At 46.5% G+C, this 17,386-nt stretch overlaps 1 protein-coding gene across 2 annotated transcripts in view; it reads right to left on the minus strand.

The window, feature by feature from the left end:
• Positions 1-15,957, minus strand: part of LOC137353454 (synembryn-A-like) — a 30,546-nt gene extending 14,589 nt beyond the window's left edge. Inside the window, exons 1-2 of one of the 2 annotated variants that reach the window (XM_068019755.1) lie at positions 15,691-15,957; positions 4,727-4,774 (exon numbers count right to left, since the gene is read on the minus strand). In XM_068019755.1, coding sequence (XP_067875856.1) covers positions 4,727-4,774; positions 15,691-15,774 — 132 coding nt within the window. In that variant the 5' untranslated portion in view covers positions 15,775-15,957. Of the gene's footprint in view, positions 1-4,726; positions 4,775-10,789; positions 10,863-15,690 lie in introns of those variants that run through there. The other variant, XM_068019756.1, reaches the window with a different exon arrangement.
• Between the last annotated feature and the right edge of the window lie 1,429 nt (positions 15,958-17,386).

Consider the following 17,386-nt stretch of genomic DNA (forward strand, 5'->3'; position numbering starts at 1 on the left):
GCTTACCTACAAACACCATGTCTCTTAGTGACGAAACTTTGTGCTTGTTTTTCTACAGCCCAGAAACATCTTGTCCTTGCAGATATGACGCTCAATCCCATGATGAAGGAGATGTTCCATCAGACAACATAAAGAACTCATTACACCCACGCCTGACTATGGTGAGTGAGATAATGCCCTGAACCAACTTGGCCTCTAACCACACTGAGCTCCAGTCGAGTGAGCCACAGGGCCATCAGAAACTCCTAAGCTGAAGAGGGTTGAGGTGTAGTTCTTAAAACTATTTATATTCATTTTGTGTCATCTGGGGCTCAGTGGATAATATCCTGTATCTCAGTCAGGCCATTTCCTGCTCCCACCCCGAACTGGAAAACTTTATCAACTTTGCTTCCAATTTCCACCTTTCTCTCACCTTTACATGGCCCATCTCCAACACTTCCCTTCCCTTTCTCGACTTCTCTGTCTCCATCTCTGGGGATAGGTTGTCTACTAATATCCATTATAAGCCCACCGACTCCCACAGCTACCTCGACTACACTTCTTCACACCCTACCTCCTGTAAGGACTCCATTCCATTCGCCCAGTTTCTCTGTCTCTGACGCATCTGCTCTGATGACGCTACCTTCCACGACAGTGCATCTGATATGTCTTCCTTTTTCCTCAACCGAGGATTTCCCCCCACAGTGGTTGACAGTGCCTTCAACCGTATCCGGCCCATTTCCCGTACCTCTACCCTCACCCCTTCCCCTCCCTCCCAGAACCACGAAAGGGTTCCCCTTGTCCTCACTTTCCACCCCATCAGCCTCCACATCCAAAGGATCATCCTCCGCCATTTCCGCCATTTCCACCTCCAGCGTGATGCCACTGCTAAACGCATCTTCCCTTCCCCAGTCAGCATTCCGAAGGGATCGTTCCCTCCGCGACACCCTGGTCCACTCCTCGATTACATCCACCAACTCGTCGCCTTCCCACAGCACCTTCCCCTGCAATCGGTGTAATACCTGCCAATTTACCTCCTCTCTCCTCACTATCCCAGTCCCCAAACACTCCTTTCAGGTGAAGCAGGGATTTACTTGTACTTCTTTCAATGCAGTATACTGTATTCACTGCTCACAATGTGGTCTCCTCTACATTGGGGAGATCAAACGCAGATTGGGTGACCACTTTGCTGAACACCTCAGTCCGAAAGCAAGACCCTGAGCTTCCGGTTGCTGGCCATTTCAACACTCCCCCCTGCTCTCATGCTCAATCTCTGTCCTGGGTTTGCTGCAGTGTTCCAGTGAACATCAACGCAAGCTCGAGGAACAGCATCTCATTTACCAATTAGGCACACTACAGCCTGCCGGACTGAACATTGAGTTCAATCATTTCAGAGCATGACGGGCCCCCCCTTTTTATATATATTTTTTTGTTTATTTTATTTTATTTTGTTTCATCATTCATTGTTTTTAACCATGTGCCTACCCACTGTTTTTTTTCATGTTTGTGCTTTGGGCCAGGGCTGTTCATTTTTATGTCAATTAACACCCTCTCTGCATGAACGCTTTGTCTTTCACCACACCATTAACATACCATTTGCCTTTCCTCCATGACGTTCTGGTCAGTTATTCTCTGTGACCCTCAGTCCTATCAACACCTTGCCTTTTGTTATCTCTTGCCCCACCCCCGCTTTATTCGCTTAAAACCTATTACATTGCTGACATTTGCCAGTTCTGATGTAGGGTCACTGACCTGAAACTCTGCTTCTCTCTCCACAGATGCTGCCAGACCTGCTGAGTATTTCCAGCATTTCTTGTTTTTACACCTGAGTCAGAAGGTTGTGGGTTCAAGAGACTTGAGCACAGATAATCCACAATGACAGCCTCAGAGCAGTACTGAGGGAGTGCTGCACTGTCGGAGGTGCCATCTTTCGAATGAGAAGTTAAACTGGGGCCCCGCCTGCCCTCTCAGGTGGATGTAAAAAAAATCCCAAGGCACTATTTCGAAGAAGAGCAGGGGAGTTTTCCCCTGTGTCCTGGCCACTATTTATCTCTCAACCATCATCAATTAAATAGATGATCTGGTCATTATCACATTGCTGTTTGTGGGAGCTTGCTGTGTGCAATTTGGCTGCCTGTATTCCAACAGTGACTACCCTTCAAAAAATTACTTCATTGCCTGTAAAACACTTTGGGATGTCTTGAGGTGGTGAAAAGTGCTACAGAAATATAAAGTTTTTTTAAAACTCAGGAATGTTGGAACCAAATATCAAGGAAACGGTCTGCGAGAGAAAAAATACAGGCTAATTTGTCGCTAACGGAAGACCAGAACAGCAGAGTCACAATAGCACAGAACAGCAAGCATACGGGGAGACATGGGAACAACAGACCAATGGAGACTGCTCTACGTCACTGACTGGAAGCCAGTCACTAGGTGAAGGGAGGAAGCAATGGAATGCTATGCTTTGCAATTGCCTGGCTGCAGGAACTGGTAACTAAGCAGCAAAAGGGGTTTCTTCACCTGTTCCAGTTTCTCGAGCTGCCAAGGTAATGGTGGGAAGAAATAAACATGTAAAGAAATTAAACAAATCAAAAGCGTTGACTGCATTGTAAGATTTTAGATCCACAGCTTGTGCGATGATTCTTAAGAGCTAGAGGATGCTGAAGGTCTGAATCACTAATGTACGACTGGATAGGTAGAGAGATGGCTACTTCTTTCATTTGTCTGGTCTTACTCCTCTCTCAGCCACTGCCCAACCAATAATCAGTCTCCTAAAAACCCAAGGGTGTGAAGTGTAGCTCAATGTAGGGCTAACACATATCGCCCACAGTATGAAAGTTGCCAACTCTTGTTGGACACAGTCCTGGAGATTTCATCACATGACTGCCTGCCCCCAACTGCCCCGCCCCCCCACACTCTGGCTATTGGTCACCCAACTTATCCATCCTCATGGCGCCCACCTTCCCATAGCCAATCGGAAAGCAGACTCTTCGTTACCTGTTTGGTTGACTCTTGAATGTCAGTCAAACAACCATTTTCCCCCATGTTCAGCATTTTTAGAACTACTGGTAAAACTATTTGGACAATACTTTTTTTTAAAAGCACAATTGCTTTAATGATTTTTCTCCTGGGTTTTTGCTCTTAGAGATGAATATTTAATTCCTGGACACTCCAGGAGAATCGTGGAGGGGGTTGGCAACATCGAATTGAGACAATGGGCTGAATTTTACTTGCGGCAGCGGCTGCCGCAGTAGTTCGCACAGAGGCTCATTTAAATAGAACTCACGGAGTAGCCGCCCCCACCCCGATGACGTCGAAGGGGCGGCTGCTCCGTACCCGGGCAATGGCATCTGGTGCCACCGCACAGGTGCTGGCGCCATTTCTAAAGGGCTTCGAGCCCTTCACTAGCATTTGCATTTTTAAAAGGAACAAAAGTTCAAAATTAAAGTTACATTTTCACACCCCCAAGGAAGAATCGATTTATTAAATGCCCACTCCCCCCTGCCAAAAAGCCTCTATGCAGATTCCGACCTGTCCCCCCCGACCTTTATTAACTATAAACCTTAACTCCTTTCCACCATTCCCCCCGCCAATCAAAAGACTATTCCCCGCTCCCCATCCCATCCCCACCCTGAGAATTACACTTCTCCGCACCCCCCCCCCCCACCCCCCTCCCCACCAGTGTCTCGCCTTGGTCCCCCAAATGGGGACTATTGGCGTGGGACGGCTGCCCGGTCTAGGTAGGTTTATTTACATTTATTTGAAAACATTTTGCAACGCAATTGAAAGCCTCGCCCCCCCCCACCCCCCCGCGGTAAAATGCAGCTGGGCCTTCTCGGCATCGGGGGTCGAAATGGGTCTCTCTCGGTAGAAGTTTCCGGGCCCCCTCCCCCCACTCCCCCGCCATGACCTCCCAGCCCGACATTTCAATTCCACCAAACAACTCCACTGGAGACAATGTAGGGCTGAGGCCCAGTCTCCATGCTCAAAGCAAAACTGATGAAAGCCCAGGACTTGACTTGCCCTTTAGCTGCGGGAGTTTGGGGTGAGGAGATTTAGGGAGACAGGGGGGGTTGCAGGGGTCGGGGCGGGGGAGGGTGAAATAGTAGGATTTCACAGCCTGACACAAAAAATAATTAAGGAATGTGCTAATGGCGAAAGGCTGTGCAGCTTGCTTATCCAGTTTGTTCTGTTGTTTATACCCACTTATAGGTTTTTCTGCATGAGACCACTCATGTCTCTCCTCTGCCCTAACACCAAGCCCATTTCCTTTCTACCCTCTTTTAAACTAGGAGAAACTTCTTTACCCAGGGAGTGGTGAGAATGTGAAACTCACTACCACAGGGAGTGGTTGAGGTGAACAGAATAGATACATTTAAGGGGAAGCTGGATAAACTCATGAGGGAGAAAGGAATAGAAGGATACGCTGATAAACTGGGATGAAGTAGAGGTGGGAGCAGGCTCGTGTGCAGCATAAACACCAGCACGGACCAGTTGGGCCGAATGGCCTGTTTCTGTGGAGTCCATTCTCAGTAATTCCATTTGTCGTACTGCTCGGCTCCTGGTGCAGTACTGAGGGAGTGCTGCACTGTCGGAGGGTCAGTACTGAGGGAGTGCTACACTGTCGGAGGGTCAGTACTGAGGGAGTGCTGCACTGTTGGAGGCATCATCCTGCGGACGACATGTTAGTATTGCGAGCATGCACTGTTGGGCTACTAAGCCGGCTGAATATTCCTGCTTCACTCACCTTTCTCCTCTCTCTCTCTTCTGCGTTGAAAAAGAAGCACTGGGCATACTGGAAACAAAACACAAAGATAAAAAAATCATTTGCTTCAAGGAAGAGGATCCGAGGAACATGGAGAAACTTTCTCAGCCAATGACTCGGTGTAATTTCCAACACGTAAATTAGTCAAAATATTTATCTTTTTCCTCCTATTTCTACAACGTACATATATTTTTTAATGAATTCATTTTATTGATAGGGGATCTTTTTCAAAGCCTCACCAAACTAAGATATGATAAAAGAAAAGACTTGCATTTACATAGCGCCTTTCACAACCTCAGGATGTTCCAAAGTGCTTTGCAGCCAATGAAGTGCCTTTTGAGGAGTCGTCACTGTTGTAATGTGGGAATCACAGCAGCCAATTTGCACACAGTAAGCTCCCAAAAACAGCAAAGTGATAATGACAGGATAATCTTTTAACTGATGGTGATTGAGAGATATATATTAGCCCCAGGACACCAGGGAGAACTCCCCTGCTCTTCTTCAAAGTAGTGCCATGAGATCATTTACCACTGGAGAGGGCAGACAGAATCTCTGCTTAAAGACTGAAAGATGGCACCTACGACAGTGCAGCACTCCCTTAGTACCGCACTGGAGACGACAGCCTAGACCAGTAATATAAGTACTGAAACAGCAAGCCCAATCACGCCTGATTTTCCAGGCATGAATTTCAATTTAAATTTTTAATTAATTTTAATCAATGGAAGATCAGCAGTACTGTGAATTGAGAGTGTGCTAAAATCACAGACAGTTCCCCGAAAGAATACATTTATGAGGGATTACACCCTCAGACTATAATACTCCAATATACCCACACTATAATACCCATCTACACCCCCACTGTAACACCCCTCTACACCCCCACTGTAATACCCCACTACACCCCCACTGTAACACCCCACTACACCCACATTATAATACCCCACTACACCCACACTATAATACCCATCTACACCCCCACTGTAACACCCTACTACACCCCCACTGTAATACCCCACTACACCCCCACTGTAATACCCCACTACACCCCCACTGTAACACCCCACTACACCCACACTATAATACCCATCTACACCCACACTGTAATACCCCACTACACCCACATTATAATACCCCTCTACACCCACATTGTAATACCCCACTACACCCCCACTGTAATACCCCACTACACCCACATTATAATACCCCTCTACACCCCCACTGTAACACCCCACTACACCCCCACTGTAATACCCCACTACACCCACACTGTAATACCCCACTACACCCACATTGTAATACCACACTACACCCCCACTGTAATACCCCACTACACCCACATTATAATACCCCTCTACACCCACACTATAATGCCCCACTGCACCCCCACTGTAATACCCCACTACACCCACACTATAATACCCCTCTACACCCACATTGTAATACCCCACTACACCCCCACTGTAATACCCCACTACACCCACATTATAATACCCCTCTACACCCACACTATAATGCCCCACTACACCCCCACTGTAATACCCCACTACACCCACACTATAACACCCCACTACACCCACACTTTAATACCCCACTACACCCACACTATAATACCTCTCTACACCCCCACTGTAATACCCCACTACACCCACACTATAATACCCCTCTACACCCCCACTGTAATACCCCACTACACCCACACTATAATACCCCTCTACACCCCCACTGTAATACCCCTCTACACCCACACTATAATACCCCTCTACACCCCCACTGTAACACCCCACTACACCCACATTATAATACCCCTCTACACCCACACTATAATACCCCACTACACCCACATTATAATACCCCTCTACACCCACACTATAATACCCCACTACACCCACATTATAATACCCCTCTACACCCACACTATAATACCCCACTACACCCCCACTGTAATACCCCACTACACCCACATTATAATACCCCTCTACACCCACACTATAATACCCCACTACACCCCCACTGTAATACCCCACTACACCCACACTGTAATACCCCACTACACCCACATTGTAATACCCCACTACACCCCCACTGTAATACCCCACTACACCCACATTATAATACCCCTCTACACCCACACTATAATGCCCCACTACACCCCCACTGTAATACCCCACTACACCCACACTATAATACCCCTCTACACCCACATTGTAATACCCCACTACGCCCCCACTGTAACACCCCACTACACACACACTTTAATACCCCTCTACACCCACATTGTAATACCCCACCACACCCCCACTGTAACACCCCACTACACCCACACTTTAATACCCCACTACACCCACACTATAATACCTCTCTACACCCCCACTGTAATACCCCACTACACCCACACTATAATACCCCTCTACACCCACATTGTAATACCCCACTACGCCCCCACTGTAACACCCCACTACACACACACTTTAATACCCCTCTACACCCACATTGTAATACCCCACCACACCCCCACTGTAACACCCCACTACACCCACACTTTAATACCCCACTACACCCACACTATAATACCCCTCTACAACCCCACTGTAATACCCCTCTACACCCACACTATAATACCCCTCTACACCCCCACTGTAACACCCCACTACACCCACATTATAATACCCCTCTACACCCACACTATAATACCCCACTACACCCACATTATAATACCCCTCTACACCCACACTATAATACCCCACTACACCCCCACTGTAATACCCCACTACACCCACATTATAATACCCCTCTACACCCACACTATAATACCCCACTACACCCCCACTGTAATACCCCACTACACCCACACTGTAATACCCCACTACACCCACATTGTAATACCCCAATACACCCCCACTGTAATACCCCACTACACCCACATTATAATACCCCTCTACACCCACACTATAATACCCCACTACACCCCCACTGTAATACCCCACTACACCCACACTATAATACCCCTCTACACCCACATTGTAATACCCCACTACGCCCCCACTGTAACACCCCACTACACCCACACTTTAATACTTCACTACACCCACACTATAATACCTCTCTACACCCCCACTGTAACACCCCACTACACCCACATTATAATACCCCTCTACACCCACACTATAATACCCCACTACACCCACATTATAATACCCCTCTACACCCACACTATAATACCCCACTACACCCCCACTGTAATACCCCACTACACCCACATTATAATACCCCTCTACACCCCCACTGTAACACCCCACTACACCCACATTATAATACCCCTCTACACCCACACTATAATACCCCACTACACCCACATTATAATACCCCTCTACACCCACACTATAATACCCCACTACACCCCCACTGTAATACCCCACTACACCCACATTATAATACCCCTCTACACCCACACTATAATACCCCACTACACCCCCACTGTAATACCCCACTACATCCACACTGTAATACCCCACTACACCCACATTGTAATACCCCACTACACCCCCACTGTAATACCCCACTACACCCACATTATAATACCCCTCTACACCCACACTATAATGCCCCACTACACCCCCACTGTAATACCCCACTACACCCACACTATAATACCCCTCTACACCCACATTGTAATACCCCACTACGCCCCCACTGTAACACCCCACTACACACACACTTTAATACCCCTCTACACCCACATTGTAATACCCCACCACACCCCCACTGTAACACCCCACTACACCCACACTTTAATACCCCACTACACCCACACTATAATACCTCTCTACACCCCCACTGTAATACCCCACTACACCCACACTATAATACCCCTCTACACCCACACTATAATACCCCACTACACCCCCACTGTAATACCCCACTACACCCACATTATAATACCCCTCTACACCCACACTATAATACCCCACTACACCCCCACTGTAATACCCCACTACACCCACACTGTAATACCCCACTACACCCACATTGTAATACCCCACTACACCCCCACTGTAATACCCCACTACACCCACATTATAATACCCCTCTACACCCACACTATAATACCCCACTACACCCACATTGTAATACCCCACTACACCCACACTATAATACCCCACTACACCCACATTGTAATACCCCACTACACCCCCACTGTAATACCCCACTACACCCACATTATAATACCCCTCTACACCCACACTATAATACCCCACTACACCCACATTGTAATACCCCACTACACCCACACTATAATACCCCTCTACACCCACATTGTAACACCCCACTACACCCACACTTTAATACCCCACTACACCCACACTATAATACCTCTCTACACCCCCACTGTAATACCCCACTACACCCACACCATAATACCCCTCTACACCCACATTGTAATACCCCACTACACCCCCACTGCAATACCCCTCTACACCCCCACTGTAATACCCCACTACACCCACACTATAATACCCCTCTACACCCACATTGTAATACCCCACTACACCCCCACTGTAATACCCCACTACACCCACAATATAATACCCCTCTACACCCACATTGTAATACCCCACTACACCCCCACTGTAATACCCCTCTACACCCACACTATAATACCCCTCTACACCCACACTGTAATTCCCCACTACACCCACACTATAATACCCCTCTACACCCACATTGTAATACCCCACTACACCCCCACTGTAATATCCCTCTACAACCACACTATAATACCCCTCTACACCCACACTGTAATACCCCACTACACCCACATTGTAATACCCCACTACACCCCCACTGTAATACCCCTCTACACCCCCACTGTAATACCCCACTACACCCACACTATAATACCCCTCTACACCCACATTGTAATACCCCACTACACCCCCACTGTAATACCCCACTACACCCACATTATAATACCCCTCTACACCCACACTATAAAACCCCACTACACCCACATTATAATACCCCTCTACACCCAAATTATAATACCCCACTACACCCCCACTGTAATACCCCACTACACCCACACTATAATACCCCTCTACACCCACATTGTAATACCCCTCTACACCCACATTGTAATACCCCTCTACACCCACACTATAATACCCCTCTACACCCACATTGTAATACCCCACTACACCCACACTATAATACCCCTCTACACCCACATTGTAATACCCCACTACACCCCCACTGTAATACCCCACTACACCCACATTATAATACCCCTCTACACCCACACTATAAAACCCCACTACACCCACATTATAATACCCCTCTACACCCAAATTATAATACCCCACTACACCCACACTTTAATACCCCACTACACCCCCACTATAATACCCCTCTACACCCCCACTGTAATACCCCTCTACACCCACATTGTAATACCCCACAACACCCCCACTGTAATACCCCACTACACCCCCACTGTATAACCCCACTACACCCCCACTGTATAACCCCACTACACCCCCACACTGTAATATCTCACTACACTTCCACACTGTAATACCCCACTACACACCCAACCTGTAATTCCCTTCTCCACCCCCACACTTTAATACCCCACTACACACCCACACTGTAATACCCCACTACACACCCACACTGTAATACCCCACTACACTTCCACACTTTAATACCCCACTACACACCCACACTGTAATAACCCACTCCACTCCACCCCACCCCCCACTGTAATACCTCACTCCACTTTCACACTGTAATACCCCACTACACCCCCATACTGTAATACCCCACTACCACCCCCCACTGTAATACCCCACTACACCCCTCCCACCGTAATACCCCACTACACCCCCATACTGTAATACACCACTACCACCCCCCACTGTAATACCCCACTACACCCCTCCCACTGTAATACCCCACTACACCCCCCCCCCCCACTGTAATACCCCACATCAGTGGGTCATTTTAACCGATGTAATTAAAATAACTTGTAACAACATTCCTGCATACAGCTTCTCGCAGCCTCCTGGTTTTAAAAGCTGACTGATTTTCTATCTTTCTGTCCTCCATCACTCATTGCCGGAAAGGGATCAGAGACAATGGGCGTGGGTGTTTTATTGATCACCGAGACAGGTTAATAAACCACTCAGCGTTTAGAGGCTTTGGGGAAAACAAATGGCGTAAGCGGATAAACTAACCTAGTGCTATTTTCCTTTTAAACCTGTGTGAATGTACTTTTCTCCGAAAAAACATTATAAACAATTCCCACTTTTCCCACATCCGGTTTTTTAAAGGAAGTGCTCATCAGGCATATTGTCGTTCCATGGGGATTCATCGTGGCCTGGGCCCTGGGAGAGGTTCAGCTTCTGGTCCTACATCTGTGAATGTGTCGAGACTGAGCCGGGGGCCCAAGTGTTATCTTGTCTAGACGGGGTGGGTGTCTATGGCTCGGAGATGGCAGTGCACTTGACAGCAGTGTTAAGTTCTTGGGGGTCAGTGTATCGACTGATATCTTTCAGACTGTTCATTGTCTAAACTAACAGCATCTGCTTAACGCTAAACAGATTACAATTCACAGAAATGAAAACAAGCCTAATCACCTGGGTTAATGTGTCCCAGGCTAATGGAATGAGAAAGATTGCCTCATTAAACAGAATAGATACCAGAAAGGAGAGAGTCATAGGAACGCAGGAACAGAAGGAGGCCATTCAGCCCCTCGAGCCTATTTGGCCATTTAATGAGATCATGGATGATTTGTAACCTAACCCCATATCCCTTAATATATTTGGCTAACAAAAATCTATCAATCTCAGATTTAATATTCACAATTGATTTGGCATCAATCACCATTTGTGGAAGAGAATTCCAAACTTCTACCATCCTTTGTGTGAAGAAGTATTTCCTAATTTCACTCCTGAAAAGCCTGACTCTAATTTTTAGACTATGCCCCAATCCAGCGGAAATAGTTTCTCCCTATCTACCTTATCAGTTCCCCTTCATATCTGGAAAACCTCAATCAAATCACTCCTTAACCTTGTAAATTCCATGGAAAAGCAGCCCTAGTTTGTGTAATCTCTCCTCATAACTTAACCCTCCGATGCCGCGTATCATTCTGCTAAATCTACACCGCACTCCCGCCAAGGAATGTAGGCAGTTCTAAGGACTGTAATTGTGCTGGCGAACAGCCATAAAGGCGGGGCTAGAGAGTGGTGAGTCGAAGAGACCTAGCAGTTGGCAGGAAAAAAGACAGAGGCGCAAGGGGAGAGCCAACTGTGTAATAGCCCCAACAAACAAATTTCTCTGCAGCACCTGTGGAAGAGTCTGTCACTCTAGAATTGGCCTTTATAGCCACTCCAGGTGCTGCTTCACAAACCACCGACCACCTCCAGGCGCTTACCCATTGTCTCTCGAGACAAGGAGGCCAAAGAAGAAGAAGAATTGTGTTGTGTTCACAGAATCCAAACTCATAACTTAGCTGTGGCTCAGTGGATAACATTCTCATCTCGGAGTCAGATGGTTGTGGATTCAAGTCACACTCCAGGTATTTGAGCCCTGATCACCACACTATAGGAAGGATGTGACTGCACTGGAGAGGGTGCAGAGGAGATTCACCAGGATGTTGCATTTCAGCTATGATGAGATACCGGATAGGCTGGGGTTGTTTCCCTTACAGCAGAGAAGGCTGAGGGGGGACGTGATTGAGGTATACAAAATTATGAGGGGCGTAGATAGGAAGTAACTTATTCCCTTAGCGGAGGGACCAATAACCAGGGGGCATAGATTTAAGGTAAGGAGGAGGGGATTTGAGGAACGATTTTCTCACCCAGAGGGCAGTTGGAATCTGGAACACACTGCCTGAAGGGGTGGTAGAGGCAGGAACCCTCACAACATTTAAGAAGTATTTAGATGAGCACTTTAAATGCCATAGCATACAAGGCAACGGGCCAAGTGCTAGAAAATGGGATTAGAATAGATAGGTGTTTGATGGCCAGCACAGACACGATGGGCCAAAGGGCTTGTTCCTGTGCTGTATAACTCTGTGACTCTATGACTCTAATACTGGCCCAACACTCTCGTTGCCCGTACTGAGGCAGTGCTGAACTGTTGGAGGTGCCGTTCAAATGAAATTTTAAACCAAGGCCCCGCCTCTCCTCTAATATGCAGGAGAAAGATCCCATAGCAATATCTGAAGAAGAGGAGCGATTTCCTCATGTCCTGGACAATATTTATCCCTCCATCAACTAATTACTAAAAACAGATGATCTGGTCATTATCACATTGCTGTTGGTGGGAGCTTGCTGTGTGCAAATTGGCTGCCGTGTTTCCTGCATTACAGTGACAACACTTCAAAAGTATGTAGTTGGTTGTAAAGCACTTTGTGACATCCTGAGGCCAAGAAAGGTGCTATATAAATGCAAGTTCTTTCCTTTGACTTTGCTGCTATCTGATGAGCCTATATTCTCTGGAGTTTAGGAGATCTCATTGAAGTGTATTAGATTCTGAGAGGGTTTGACAGGGTAGATGCTGAAAGTTTGCTTCCCTGCCTGGAAAACACGGGGATCACAGTCTCAGGATAAGCAGTCGGCCAATTAGGACTGAGACGAGGAAAAGATTCTTCAATCCGAGGGTTGTGAATCTTTGGAATTCTCTATACCGGGGGCTGTGGATGCTCAGTTGTTGAGTATATTCAAGACTGAGATCGATAGATTTATGGACACTAAATCATGGGATAAGGGGCTTGGGTTGGAAGTGGAGTTGAGGTAGATCAGCCATGAATGGCAGAGCAGGCTCGAGGGGCTGAATGGCCTACTCCAGCTCCTATTTCTTATGTTCTTATAATGAAAGACATGGACAAGGCACTAAATAGCACTGGATATGTATGGAGGGTTCATTGCCATGGTAACACTGGCCTGGTTAGGTATGTAAGGCACCTGCTACAAAGGTCACAAGCTGCCATTGCTGCAAGGGATGCTGGATTTCCACTGGGTATTTTCCCAACTACAATGGTCAATTTGGGAACGCAATCTGAGCGCATTGTAAGCGGACACAGTATTCCACTAGGCAGTGAGAGGGAACTGGAGATGGTGCAGGAAGGGCGAGGGATTGAGGCCCATGCCATGAAAAGAGCGTAGGTACCCCAGGGGGAGAGGGAGGTGGAAATTGGAGTAACTCGAGTGGATGTTCCTCTTCCCTCCTGTCCGGGGATTAGCAGTTAGTTACACGAACTTTCCACACACTTCATGCCAAGATGGGAATTCCTGGCGGGCTAGGCCCTAACTGTAGGTTTTAGAACTGGTCCTGGAGTAGATGAAATTCTGGTTCCCATTAATGTGGAAATTTCGCAAGTTAATGTTATCCATTATTATCGCTACTGTGACACTCACGGATCTGGCAGCAATAACTCTCGTTATTCTGATTAGGAATTCGGCACCAAATCAGACAAAAGAATGAATCCCAGTCCATGGGATTTCAACAGGGACAGTGAGTTGGAAATAGAAGGGCAGACTGGACCTGGTTGTCCGAGCTTCCCAAGACAGTTGGAAGAGACTCCAGAGGGAAGAAGGCGTATGTGCCCTGTGGCTTTATTCAGATATTCAGAGCTAGTAAAACTGTCAGTGCGTTGGGATCTGTCTGCTCACTGCTTTGAAACGTGAACCCACTACAAATACCAAACTATGGAAATGTCACAAACATTTTTACAAAGTTGCTACATCACTTGAGACATTCCAAGGTCGTGAAAGGCGCTACATTAATGCAAATCTTTCTTTCAACCAAGGCAACTCCTACCCCAGGTTACTGTCATCCATTATTACCGTTGCTAATACGATATCACTCACAGATCTCCTCTGGCATTGCTCATAGTCTGGCTCCCATCCGAGGTTAATTAGGTCAGGGACTTTTTTTTGCAGACTGGAACGTGCTGGACAGTTTCAGGCTATCACCCAGTAGCACCCAGCATTCTAGAGGAGCAGCCTCCGTGCAGGTTTAACACTCTGATTCCACCCCCTCACCCAGAATCACATTAATACCTGTTTGACCTGTTACCCTTTCTTGCAGCTCTCACTGTTGCACTGAAAGTTACCACCTTAGCAACATTTCAATTCCCCTGCAAAAAGATGCATTCATTTAAAACTGAACACATGGGACAAACTGGAAGATTACAGCCCTCAGGTAGGTGAGACAAATTATCCTTTTTAAAAAAAAAACAGGAGGAGATAAATGACTCCTTTAACTGGAGTATAATAAATTGAACTCCAATGCAAAAATATTCATAGTTAGCATTTCGGCAGCATCTAATTTACAAGATTGGCAGGTTACAGCCGATTAACATCCCAGGCCAGATTTGCATTTAACAATATTAAAAAGCAGTTTTGAGGATTTCTCTGGATGCTGGGGGGAGGGAATTAAAAATAGAAGCACTGGCGTTTTGTACAATGCAGCAGAAATAAAGAGAAAAAAATAGCGACCGATCTCCCCGCTGGATGTGCATGTTTTGTATTTACACCAAGCGATCCAAAAATAGGCCATTGTATTGGCTTTCCCAGATGTGTACCCAGCACAAGCATCTGCGTTGCAATTTGAGAACTCGCTTACATTTGGAAATCGGATGGAAATTGCATCGTGTCTTGCACGTCACAAATGCTTGTTTACTCTGGAGGGGTTGGTGGGTGAGTGTACAACAGCACCCACTAAATGCACAGGGTCAAATCAACCCATTTTAATGCAGTGTTGCCGAGCCCTTGTTATGTGGAACAGTCACCAGCTGGGTAGAGACAGAGCATTCTCGGTGTCTGATGGGGGAAAGCAGGGATGGAAACAAATAACTTCAGCAACAGCAAACAGTCTGAAAATGTGTTTCTCTTCCTCCCCCCCCCCTCTCTCTCTCTCTCTCTCTGAGACAGATGCCTCACCTCTTTGTTGAATTCTAGCAAGGCGTTCTGTACCACTTCCTGGTCCCCAGTTCGCAGAATGTCAATCAACATGTCCAGTTCCATCTTTAGCAGTAAGAGCAGACTGAGAGCTTTGAGCTCTGGGCTTCAGAACCCCTCCAGCTTTCCTAAATCTTGGATTTGGGAGGATTAAATGGGAGTATAGTGTTAAATCCTCTGCTTGCAGATACCCCCCCCCCCCCTGTCTGTGTCATGCAGTGACATCAGAGCAATGGGAGGAGAGAAACCATTTTATTCCTGACAGCACCAGCTTTCTCTCTCTCTCTCTCTCTCTTTCATCACAGCCCTGCTGTGTGGCATTGAATAGTTTTTAACCCTGTCAGACCCACACTGTGCAAATCCGGTTTGCAATCTACTTGGGAAGATTTCTATGTTTGGTTTAGCAGCCTGTTGTAAATTGGGATTTTCCGTCTTCTATATTTTTTAAAGAATATAACAAATAGGAGCAGGAGTAGGCCATTCGGCCCCTCGAGCCTGCAGTGCCATTCAGTCCTATATGGCTGACCCCTTATCCTGAGATGGTGACCCCTCGCGCTAGACCCCCAGCCAGGGGGGAAACAGCCTCTCAGCATCAATCCTGTCTAACCCTCGCAGAATGTTATACATTTCAATGAGATCACCTCTCATTCTTCTAAACTCCAGAACCTGCATCAGTCACATACATATATATTGTTACGACCTGGTGAGAAGGACATCTAGGGTTCCCTTTCAGCCTTCACCTGGTCTTACTGTAACAGGGTTTAATTTTAAACACACTGTGTTTTTAGTTCCCCATTAGTGAATCATTGTTCACCACTTTCCAATTATAAGGCAAAGAAACCAGCACAAACAGGCTTTCTTAGGTTGAAAGAAGAAAAGTTGAAATTTATTAAACTTAAACTCTAATTTAGTTAATGCCTACGCTAGCATGCATACGTGATACACACATGCAAATAGAGACAGAAAAAAACATAAGAAAAATAGAGTGAAAAGTTTGAGGTAATATCAGAAGAGCTTTTGTTACAGTTCTTTGATCTCATTGTAGAGTCCTTGATTGCAGGTAGATCTTGCTTTTCGTTGCAACCCAGTATTCTTCTTAAACTTTTTTCGCTGTAGGAGACTTTTCTCTCTTGGGGTTCATGTGTCTTCAGTGGATTCAGAGGCTTGGTGAGAAAGAGATGGGAGCAGACAGGAGAGATCTTCTCAGTCCAGGAACAAACTGCTTTCTGCCCAAACTGTTTGTACAAATTCAAAAAACTCAGGTTGCCCAGCAGGTTAGTCACGTGACTAGCTGGTTTGACCATATCCGTTTGTGTAATCGGCCATCTTAGCAGTCAACCTGGAATGTGAGCTCCCCCACCTTCAATGTCTGGTGATCAAAAGTCCATTGTAGGTTGAATGTGTTGGGAATGGCTGCTTTGTCCTTCCAAATACTGTCTGTTAATATGCAAATGTCATTTCCAGCCATGGCTGATCTGTTTAACAAGTCCTTTCTTCACTCCAGTAACAGTTTAAAATCAATGTTCATGACAAAATTAATGTACCTCATTCTTGGCAGGTGGGGGCCTAGTATGAAAATACATACACACACACGCACTCGCATATGTATGGTCCCACATGTGTATGCTTTGTGACACATGAATGCTCATGGAGACAGGGAGAGAGAGGCAGTGTGGAT

Source organism: Heterodontus francisci, chromosome 41, assembly GCF_036365525.1.
Source record: "Heterodontus francisci isolate sHetFra1 chromosome 41, sHetFra1.hap1, whole genome shotgun sequence".
Taxonomy (NCBI): Eukaryota; Metazoa; Chordata; class Chondrichthyes; order Heterodontiformes; family Heterodontidae; genus Heterodontus; species Heterodontus francisci.